This window comes from Schistocerca cancellata, chromosome 1 (genome assembly GCF_023864275.1).
Source record: "Schistocerca cancellata isolate TAMUIC-IGC-003103 chromosome 1, iqSchCanc2.1, whole genome shotgun sequence".
NCBI lineage: Eukaryota > Metazoa > Arthropoda > Insecta > Orthoptera > Acrididae > Schistocerca > Schistocerca cancellata.
Genome location: NC_064626.1, coordinates 622178325 through 622190438, shown reverse-complemented (window position 1 = coordinate 622190438; position 12114 = coordinate 622178325). Strand labels below are relative to the sequence as shown.

The 12114-nt window shown below is 43.6% G+C and overlaps 1 protein-coding gene across 2 annotated transcripts in view; it reads right to left on the bottom strand.

The window, feature by feature from the left end:
• Positions 1-1205: 1205 nt before the first annotated feature.
• LOC126161977 (ATP-sensitive inward rectifier potassium channel 8-like) overlaps positions 1206-12114 on the bottom strand; it is a 158676-nt gene continuing 147767 nt past the window's right edge. For both annotated transcript variants that reach the window (XM_049918176.1, XM_049918184.1), the window contains exons 6-7: positions 8630-8861; positions 1206-1547 (exon numbers count right to left, since the gene is read on the bottom strand). In XM_049918176.1, the coding sequence (XP_049774133.1) occupies positions 1474-1547; positions 8630-8861 (306 nt within the window). In that variant the 3' untranslated portion in view covers positions 1206-1473. The remainder of the gene's footprint in view (positions 1548-8629; positions 8862-12114) is intronic.

The window sequence follows — 12114 nt, the reverse complement described above, 5'->3', positions numbered from 1 at the left end:
GTGAGTCATGGTTCTGATCCTAACCCATGAAAGAGTCGTTTTGCCAATCTATAAGCTACAGCCTATGTTGCATCTACACTATTGTTTTAAGTCACATTCAGACTCAGATATATGGAAATCTTCAATTACATGTACAAAAAAGCTCACTGTTTGATCAGATGTAATCTCAGTGAAATAGGTAGCAAGGAGAAGTCAAGTTTTTGAACATGAACATACGATAAATCAGTCCATCATACTCAGTCAACTGGAGAATACAAATCGTGTCAAATAAAGAAATTAGGCTTGTGTAAGACATAACGTCACATAATGATACAACAGGAGTACAACATTCAGATTTACCTGAGTGACAGCATGGACGACCATGTGGCTCAGTAACGATATACTTTCGAGTTGTCATCATTATTTTAGCTAAATGAGTGGGCATGACAGCAATGAGATGATGAGCACGATTCTCTTTTGAAAACCAGTAGCCATTCTTAAGCTTCTGATGCTTCAGCACTCAGGTATACTTGTATAGTCACTGTAACTAAACTGCAGGTCCGTCTGCTCCAGGCACTGAATATGTCGTTCGTGATGTATGTGTCGTTTCCTCTAGGACCAGATGGAAAGGAGGGAGTGACTTATCTTTTCGGATTCTGTTTTTCTAGTCAAGTGTAATTCGGAAATAATAGTATCGAAGGACAAGTACCTGAAAACTGGGCAGGGGAACCGTGCACAAACAAAGGCAAAAACTTTTTCATATGCATATTCCATGAAATAATGATACATTGAATTACAGAAAAGCTTTTGATTGCTTTTGATATTTAATAAAGAGAATGACAAAAAATGATAAAAAACTAATACTGAATGCAGTACAAAGAGTTTTGTTGTTGACATTTGTCACTGATCTGCTGCTGACAACATAGAAATACTACTACTGCCTAATATTAATCACAGCTCTTAAGCCGTGATATATCGGCAAACATTTCTCATGTCAAAGCTGTTCTCATTTTGCTTAACCACTTTTGCAGCACTAACACTACTTGTATTGCTATAATTTTTGTAAGAGGTGCGTCTTCAACACTTTAAGTTTGGACTCACACAGGGTTCCATAAGATGCGGCGAACTGAATACAAAAGACACCAGGATACCGTCACACTTAAAAGAAACACAGGTTTCATCACTATTCAAAACAAACAATCCGTTAATAATTGTAATCCAAAAAATTACTGCATTTCATGAGCTTTATTTCCCCGCAGAAACGACTTGCAAAAAACTGTGTAGTGCAGTTCACCACGTTAAATATCCCAACATGAGTTGCCGTCCACTTCCAACTATTCACACTATCATAATCCCGAAATGTACTAACACAACACCAACGTATCGCTACTGCAACCTGCAACGCCTCCAGCCTTTTGACGACGGACGTCGCTGTACATGTCTGGCTTCACTTGCAAGTGAAGCACGTGACATCGAGGGAGGGCTGGGCTGCACTCAGGCAGCTTTCAGCTCGTGCCCAGTGATGATATGGCCATCACCAGCGGAGTGACGTGACTCTTTGATCTCTCCTGGAACATCAGAGTAAGACCAGCTGTTTCTCATAGAGTATTACTGACCCAAAAACGATTAAAGTAATTAACGTATAAAAAGAAAACTTATTTATATGTAGTGTCTATTCTATCGGGCATGTCCGAAAGAGCAGACACCACACATGTACAAACAGTTAAGAGAGGTTCAAATGGCTCTGAGCACTATGGGACTTAACTTCTGAGGTCATCAGTCCCCTAGAACTTAGAACTACTTAAACCTAACTAACCTAAGGACACCACACACATCCATGCCCGGGGCAGGATTCGAACCTGCGACCGTAGCATCGCTCGGTTCCAGACTGTAGCGCCTAGAACCGCTCGGCCACTCCGGCCGGCAGTTAAGAGAGGTCGACCAATGATCTCTTATTGCGGACGCACACCAGGCTCGAACTCTTATGGGAATCGGCGGGATGCCGCGAATAAGGAGGATAATGGGCAAGGAGCAGGACATTAATAGTGTGTGGATAAGTTGAAAAAAATGTTTAAATGTGTGTGAGTTCCTAAGGGACCAAACTGCTGAAGTCATCGGTCCCTGGACTTACACACTACTTAAACTAACTTATGCTAAGAACACCAGACACACCCATGCCCGAGGGAGAACTCGAACCTCCGGCGGGAGAGGCCGCGCGATCCGTGACATGGCGATTCTAACCGCGCGGCCACTCCGCGCTGCTGGATAAGTTGAGAATTTGGGTTTGATGGGAGGCGTGCCAGGGTAGTTCGTGCAGTGACGATGACCATTGTGTCCGGACAGCGCAGTGGTCAGCGCTTCTGCCTAGAGTGGGGTTCGAATCCCAGTTCGGCACAAATTTTCGACTTTCCACATTAATCTAAATCAATGCCCACTCGAGCCAGTGTTTCTAGTACCTTTGTGAGAAAATCTATAGTTTTTAGAAAATATGCAACTACTATTCTTTCTGATAATAACATACATTGATTATAAAATGTTAGACGATTGTATGAGACTAGATCTTCAACGATACTCAATCCGAATGGCATGTGTAATACGAAAAACTTCCAGTCCCACTTCAGCAAACTCGGTCAGACATGATGTTGTCGATGGGTTTATAGAAAATCAGCCCAAGTTCCTTCTCCCCAAGCCTGTGTAGTACGGTTAACCGCTTTCCCTTCTTATCTACATATACTTCGTCCTCCTCGATAGCTGAGTGGTCAGCGTGACGGATTGCCGTCCTATGGACCCGCTCAGGGACTGGGTGTTGTGTTGTCTTCATCTTCATTTCATCCCCATCCGGCGCGCAGGTCGCCCATTGTGGCGTCGAATGTAATAAGACCTGCACCTGCCCCGCAAGGGGCCTCCCGGCCAATGACGCCAAACGCTCATTTCCATGCAGCAGTTTCAGTTTGTACAAGATTCACCTGTTGCGTGGGTGTCAACAACAACTGTTGAACTGTTGTCTCCGTCTCGACACTGATTTCTGTGGGCTTCTGAAGAAACTTTCGCTACTTTATCTTCACTTATTTTCGCTATTGATAGCTGCACCCCCTTTACAGAAATTGCTGGCACAACACCTTTTGATTTGACGTTAAAGGAAGAGCACAACCAAACTGATGTTAAAATATGCATCCAACCGCAACTACATGGTTTCTTTGCTCATATTCCAGCTCTTAACTAAGGTTAATCGGTAACTTCGCAATGTTCTTTAACAAGTACGACGTACTGCTTTCTCGCCTGATGGCTTATGCAATAAAATTATTAAATGGAATATTCGAACTTTTTATTCGGCGGTAATAACATAAATTTCAGGTTATGGGAAGATCAAAATGATTCAAATGGCTCTGAGCACTATGGGACTTAACTTCTGAGGTCATCAGTCCCCTAGAACTTAGAGCTACTTAAACCTAACTAACCTATGGACATCACACACAGCCATGCCCGAGGCAGGATTCGAACCTGCGACCGTAGCGGTCGCGCGGTTCCAAACTGTAGCACCTAGAACCGCTCGGCCACTCCGGCCGGCTTATGGGAAGATCATTAATAGCAATTAGTGTTGGTGGTGATACGCCACTACGAAACTGTTCGCTAATTTATAACCGAAGTGCCTAGTTTTTGTTATTGCGATATTGTTAAACAAGACGACTGTTGGTAGCTGCCCGCTGCAAAACCGCTACAGTATCCAGAGCCTTCGTAGCAGAATTTGGTATGTCAAACCAAAGACTGATTCACGAGACCTTGGCGTTCTATTTACAACTTTTGTAATCTCCATAAGGCACCTTATGTGCAGTTCCGCTTAGCAAAATCTACATGTGAATCAAAAGTAGAGCCATATTTACAAACTAAAATGTTGGATATTTGCAGAAAAGTTAAGAAATTTGTTATATGCTACTTGTGTATACTGAGACTGTAAAGCTACAATTCAATCGCATAATTCGTTTCGTCATGTACCAAATATTTGTAATTTTACTGCTGTACAGTATACCAGAAGACGGTGGTGGTCTAATGCCTAAAACCAAATTCCCCTGTTCGAGTAACATCAGAAACATCTTTTGGCGCCAAGAAAATAAATGCTGTCCAGTGTTATCTCACAAGAACGTATAATTTAAGTAATGTGTTTTAATGGAACTTATGATACAGAAGACGACCTTGATTTAAAATGAAAAAAGAAACTCAGAATGGTTTAGAGAATACGGATTGCTATGTAAAATATTCCGGAAAGGGGTAATACATAACCTTACATTTTAATATCAATATATTATTATATCTTCAGAGTGCTCATCAATGCAACGATTTTTAAATACAACTGTAAATCTTCCTTTCAAGATGTGTACCTGCTTAATTTCCCGAGCTGCATGCAGTTTCCACTACTTTGATTTGATTTCAATTTTGAGGAAGGAAAGAAAGTCACACAGAGATATGAGTGATAAAGAGGGTTAGTGGGAGACAACCGGCATGATTTTTTAGTTTTTAGCCACAACGTCATGGACGCAATGAGCAACAGAACAAGTGCCAGCGGTCTATTCGTGACTCCTTTTCCTTTGAACGCTTTTCTTTCATCTCCACCCGTCCACCTCAACCGCATTAGGACGCAGTGGGCTGGCGTTCTTCGTAAGATGGCTGCCTTGCGTTAGCTGCGAAATTCTTCTTGTAAATAAATTCACCGCACATCGTGAAGCGTCGTTATCGAAGTTTGTCTTGTTAGAGGAGGAAAACGAAATGTTACAGTGTAGCTGTTGTCATCTCCACTTCGTTTATGACCACAGAAAAGAGGTATCACAACTTCCCGCCAGAAGTGAAGAGAAAAAGTGCTACATTTTAGGGTCGAAAAGATGTACGGGATGAAACACAGCGCAACATGCAGTCAGAGCTACGAATTACACAGTCCAGTTTTCAGTGTTGTGCAGTGTGTCAGACTGGGGAGACAAGGGCGTGCTTGGTTCAGTTCCAGGCTGTTTAGGGTCGTTTCTACTGATCTTGTTAAGGGCTCAAGGAAGTTTCCCGCATTCATCTCGTCGAATGCTTGCCCCGGGCTATATTTCAACCAAAAAAGCAACAAGTAAAACTTTGAAAACATCTTATTCAAACTTTTGTATGCTACTCAAAATTCAAAAAATAAAACATGGAAAAAATGCGATAAATCATCAAATGTTAAGTTCTGCGGGTAAAAAACTTTGTAGATCAGTTTAAACTTGAATAAGCGTTTTTAAAAGTTTGTTTACGTTTTCTCCACTCTGAGGAGTATTACAGGATGGCCTCTCTAGTTGGTTAATATCCTACAGGAATTCCTTAATAGATATGATTTCGGTTTTGAATTACAGATTCTTATCGTTCAGTACAAACCCAACACTACTGGTATACGAATAATCTTTTATGAGTGTTTTCTATCTTTGTTTGCTACCTCTTTGGACAAGCAAGTTTTTAACATATGAGAATGTAATTACAAATGGTTAAATAGAAAAGCTCGTATCTATGTTCATAATAATAATATTGTTGCACAGCAATGCTGTTCCCAACTGAATTAATAAATTTTCAAGGCTACTGCTCGACACGGTCGGTAGAAGAACGAAGTGTGACTCTGTCTGCTTGTCACAATGATGACCTAGGGCGCGCGAAGAGTGCCAGTAGGCGAAAAGCAGGGCAACGTTCGTAACTCATTGCCACACAGCGAGCAGAGGTATAGCAAGTAATAGCGGTGCAGTATTGCGGCATCCAGAAAGTCGTTCCGCAAGCTCTGCAGTACAATACAGAGTAATAACATGTAACATCCGAGCTACGCTTGCGCAAGGCATTCTAGTACTGACTCTAAATGCAGAGGCAGGGAAAACCATCCGCAGCCGAGACACCACGGTGCAGACAGGACCGCTGACACTTCTGGTTAACCTGCTGCAATGACGTGATGTGTGGCTTTAAAACCCCATGTTTCAGACCTCTCATCCCCAGTGTCTGGTCATTCCGTCTTCATTGCCAATACCGACGGAGCGGCAGTCTCGTTAGTTGCCGGTTAACTCTGCTGCCGAAACGTGATGTGGTGCTTGCTGCCTGTCTGAAGACTTCAGCTACGAGACTTCGACCTGCTGCCCGTGGTTGGACTTCAGCGCTCCACGTTGCTGCTACCGGTTGTTCACAGCCGTGACTGATAGAAGATGCGGACCAACTGGGCCTTCCTCTGTCGAAGAGTCAAACCGACTGACTGCAGGCTTCCATCTTCCACTTGCTTGGTGGGCGTCTGAGTGCCGCCTTGCAGACTGAACATGTACCGCCTTCCTGGCTGTTTCCTGTGGGGTCTGAGGGATCCCTGGGCTTCCGTCTTCACGGCAACTACCATCCGGAAGCTGATATGCGCACAAGCCTAAGCCTGTGTCTCTTTCCGAGGGTGCTGAGCCACACCATATCCACAGAGATGTGTCCAGGGGCCGCTCCGCTAGCCCCCGCTCCAATTCCCCACTCCGCGCCGCTGTCAGGCAGTGTGCCTGTCTATTGCAAACTGCCAGAGTGCTGTGCCTAGCAGTCCCCGTAGTGTTTGTATTGCTATCAAGCACACATCCAACACAAAAACACGTACAGTATTCTACGACGTGCCCCAGTGGTGTGTACTGGATGTACACCACAGTGGTTAGACATTTACTATGGGGCCGTAGTGTGGCGGAAGAAGGAAGAACAGCGGGTTGCTGCTAAGGAGCTTGCTAAGGTTCAGAGGTTGGCCTGCTTAGCCATAACGGGCGGAATTAGCAGCACACCAATCGCTGGAATGGAAGCCATGCTGGATATGCCTTCACTTCACCTTTGGACCAAGATGGAGGGAGCAGTTGAGGCACACAGACTTAAAACTGCCAAAAACTGGGTCTCATTCGGATATCCAGAATCACACACTAACATAGTGAGTGAGGTGAATATAGGAATGGCTGGGGAAATGCCTGATGACTATATAATAACTCCCAACTGCTTCGATAAGCCTTACAACACAATAATTGGAAGTAGGGAGCAGTGAGGAAAACAGATCGACACCGTATGGGGGACATCTTTTGGTTCACTGATGGGTCGAAGAAAACAGACCAAGGCATTGGGGTGGGGGTGTACGGGACTCAGCCAAGACTGGAGAGCATCATCTCTCTAGGGAAACTGGTCTCTGTATTCCAAGCTGAAATTACTGCAATCAGGGCATGTGTGGAGGAGAATATGCATAGGTGCTACAATGACCGCAGCATCCACATCTATTCAGACAGCCAGGCAGCCCTGAAATCATTGGCAGCTCCTGCAACATGATCTAAGATTCTTGCAGATTGCCACAGGGCTCTGGTGGAGCTAGGGGGAAGCAATAGGGTGAACCTAGTGTGGGTCCCTGGCCACTCAGGGATCTGTGGCAATGAACAAGCCGATAGAGTGGCTAGGATGGGGGCAACAACTCCATTTATTGGACCGGAACCTGTCCTTACAATCACCAAGGCTATGATCAAATTAGAACTACGGAACTGGCTTAGGAAACAGCACGTAGGATATTGGATCAAGGTCCATAAATAAAAACATGGCAAGCTAATGATGCCCAAGCCTTGTTTAAAAAAAAACTCTGTCATCCTGGGTTTGAACAGGAAAGCGATCAGACTGATGACTGAACTGATGATTGGGCATGGGAATTTCAAAAAACACCTACACACAATGGGTATAACGGAAGAGGACCCTAAATGGAGGATCTATGATGAGGGTGAAGTAACTGCATCACCCCCAGTCTTCGAATGCATGGCATTGGAGAGTAAAAGATACAGAATCTTCGGGACAACTTGACCTGAAGAAATTGTGTCTAACAAAAAACCGGTAGAGGGACTCCTTGCACTATTTAAGGGCACTGGTTGGCTTTACTAGATATACAGGGAGCGATACGGCAGAAAAAACCTAGTTTTGGTGCGGGTAGTGGCGGGTCAGACCTAAGCTGTTTTAGCTTCCCTGTTAAAATCAATCAATCAATTCCACCACGTACCACACTGTGTAGCGTATCTGTCGGATTCATCTGGTGTACCCTTAGTGTTCATTGCTTGTTGTAAAACAACAGTACATTACTGTAGTTTGTTTCCATGTCCGTAACTAGACGTACAGTTCCCAATTCAACACATGAGGTGGCAGATAATGTTTTCTACTACGGGTAAGTAGATGAAAGCAGAGAACTTGTGTTCATTGTGTGCGACGCAATCCGGCAACGACCTGGCGGTGTTCCAATGAATGTGTGTTTCCAAACGACCATTGTTTATAGGAACTTTTTTCCTTCCTTTGTTGCTTACTACATCCCCTAAAATATTGGAATCTTTTTGCCGACGCCCTGTGTACAAATGAAATGCGTTTTACCTTATAAATAAAATGTTGAGTGTATAGCTATTAAACGTTTGAGTTAATACTTTTCTATAGTTTCAGGCGAATTTAATTGTTAGAGAACGACACATTATCAAACTCACCAATTCAGTTATCAGAAATGGGAATTTCAGAATGTTGTTCGCTCTTGGATGGTTTCGGACGCCCACGATAGTCGACCGTGCGGTTAAGAAGAAATTTTCCGTTCGTTCAGTGAGTGAAATAATTTTCTACAGCGAACCAGTGAAGTGAAGAGCGCCGGCCGTACCTTCTGGGAGCGTCCTGTTGGTGTCTTGGTCGCAGGCAGAGGAGGTGGGGGTGTCCACGGGCCGCGTGGCGCCCAGCGCGCGGTAGTCGGTCACGTAGCAGCGCCGCTCGGGGCTGAAGCGCACCACCTGCTCGAAGCAGCGCCCCCACAGTACCTCACTCAGCAGGTAAGACGTACGCGCCTGCACGCGCTGGTCTGTCGACTCGATGGTTCCTTCCAGGATAGCAATCACCTGCAACACACACGCTCCATTATCAAATATACCTATAAAGAAAGTAAAGTCTGTCGCGCAACCCCGCGACCGGGCTGTTGGCTTCATTCCATTTAAGGTGCAGCCTGTCTTCTTTACGGCACTAAGAGGGAGAGGGTGGCGGCCCCATCACACCGGCCACCCTTACCCCATCGAAAGATCACCACTAATCATTTGATATCAGGCTGAGTGGATCTGACACCACCCTGGAGTGACTGGAGCGAGGAAAAATCTCCGCCCCTATCCAGGATTAAACACAGAACCTTCAGAGCCAAACCAATGGTCTACCCACTACATCACCAAATGTCCCTATCCGAAGGAAAATCAGTGAGTATTAAACCAGTTCAATTCATGTATCACTGCAAAACATGACTGACGGAGAAAAGAGATGGGGACCTTTAAGGGCAACGAAATAAAGTGTACTGCAGATTTGTCAGTTACTAGTTATCCTTGCGTTTCAGCAAATGACCAACTGTTAGCAGCTGATTACTGCATCGCAGAAAAGAAAGCTGTCAGTGCAAAGATGGCCGCCCCATTGTCGACTGGCACTGCGTTTGAGTAGCGATATGTGACACGTTTTTTTGAGTAGTGAATCTGTTAAACCTGTGGAAATGTATCTCAGGATGAAAGCATAGTATGGTGATTCGTTTATGTTCCTGTGACAAGTGCACGAGTGCTGCAGAAAGTTTAAAAGAGCCGTAACTTCTAAAGAGGATGTCCCGCACTCGAGCGCAGCACATCCCAGAGAGGCGATCGAAAACATTATCGCAGTCGAGAGATTGTGAAGGAAAACAGGCTTATTTCTGTAAAAAAAAAAAAAGTAACCACCTGAATTCAAAGAAATAGTATCGGCAGCAATTGAGAGATTCATACTAAATAAATTAACAAACGACGGAGCTGATCCTCCTCGGTGCACAGAACGGGTCAGAACACTGTTGCAGAAACAACGAAACAAATATGGAAAATTTAAACAGACGCGAAACCCCCTAAATTGGCGATCTTTTACAGAAGCTCGAAATTTAACGCTGACTTCAATGCGAGTTTCTTATGCTAGTTTCCATAAGGAAACTTTGTCTCGAAACCTGGCAGAAAATCCAAAGAGATTCTGGTCGTATGTGAAGTATGCTAGCGGCAAGACACAGTCAATGACTTCTCTGAGCGATAGCAATGGAGATAGTATCAAAGACAGTGCTGCCAAAGCAGAGTTACTAAGCACATCCTTCCGATATGTCTTTACAAAAGAAGACGACGTAAATATTCCTGAACTCGAATCAAGAACAGCTGCCAACATGAGTAACGTAGAAGTAAATATCTTCGGAGTAGTGAAGCAACTTAAATCCCTTAATAAAAGCAAGTCTTCTGGTCCAGACTGTATACCAATTAGGTTACTTTCAGACTATGCTGAGCAATAGCTCCATACTTAACAATCATATACAACCGTTCGCTCGACGATAGATCCGTACCCAAAGACTGGAAAGTTGCACAGGTCACATTAATATTCAAGAAAGGTAGTAGGCGTCACTAAATTACAGGCCCATATCATTAACGTCGATATGCAGCAGAATTTTGGAACAGATATTGTGTTCGAACATAATGAATTACCTCGAAGAAAAGGGTCTATTGACACACAATCAACATGGATTTAGAAAACATCGTTCTTGTGAAATACAACTAGCTCTTTACTCGGATGAAATGTTGAGTGCTATTGACAAGGGATTTCAGATTGATTGCGTATTTCTGGATTTCCGGAAGGCTTTTGACACTGCACGGCACAAGCGGCTTGTAGTGAAATTGCGTGCTTATGGAATATCGTCTCAGCTCTGTGACAGGATTCCTGATTTCCTGTCAGAGAGGTCACAGTTTGTAGTAATTGACAGAAACTCATCGAGTAAAACAAAAGTGATTTCTGGCGTTCCCCAAGGTAGTGTTATAGACCCTTTGCTGTTCCTTATCTGTATAAATGATTTGGGAGACAATCTGAGTAGCCGTCTTAGGTTGTTTGCAGATGACACTGTCGTTTATCGACTAATAAAGTCATCAGAAGATCAAAACAAATTGCAAAACGATTTAGAAAAGATATCTGCATGGTGCGAAAGTTGGCAATTGACCCTAAATAACGAAAAGTGTGAGGTCATCCACATGAGTGGTAAAAGGAATCCGTTCAACTTCCGTTACACGATAAATCACTCAAATCTAGAGGCCGTAAATTCAACTAAATACCTAGGAATTACTGTTATGAACAACTTAAATTGGAAGGAACATACAGACAATGTTGTGGGGAAGGCTAACCAAAGACTGCGTTTTATTGGCAGGATACTTAGAAAAAGTAACAGATCTACTAAGGAGACTGCCTACACTACACTTGTCTGTCCTCTAAAATACTGCTGCGCAATGTGGAATCCTTACCAGATAGAACTGACGGAGTACATCGAAAGAGTTCAAAGAAGGTTAGCACGTTTTGTGTTATCGCGAAACAGGGGAGAGAGTGACTCTGAAATGATACAGGATTTGGGGTGGGCATTATTAAAACAAAGGCGTTTTTCGTTGCGACGGAATCTTCTCACGAAATTCCAATCACCAACTTTCTCCTTCGAATGAGAAAATATTTTGTTGGCACCAACCTACATAGGGAGAAACGATCACCATGATAAAATAAGGGAAATCAGAGCGTACGGAACGATATAGGCGTTCGTTCTTTCTGCTCGCTATACGAGATAAGAATAATAGAAATTTGTGAAGGTGGTTCGATGAACCCCCTGCCAGGCACTTAAACGTGATTTGCAGAGTATCCATGTAAACGTAGATGTAAATGTAGCCGCCGTTCAAGATATTAGTGTTGGTTCAGCTTACATTCGTATGTGCTGCGATTCAATGAAAGTCTGCAAGACCGATAAGAAGCCAGTTGTCTGACGAATTCAGACATTATCGCTTTGAAGCCTGTGAGGATCTTTTGCTTCGTTTGCAGATCGAAGGTAATGGATTTTTTGGCAGAAGTGCTGCGGGAGATGAAACTTAGGTCGACTATCACAAACCTGAAATTAAAAGATCGAGCGAGAAATAAAACCAAACTCTTTCCCACAGAAAACCGTTCCCCACTCAACCATCGACAGGAATAATTATGCTTACTCTGTTTTGCAATACAAAAAGGATAATTTTTGAAAATTATGTGAGATTACATGGGATTAACAGTCTCCAGAAATTCATACTCTTATTTGCTACGAAAGTCTTGCAATCA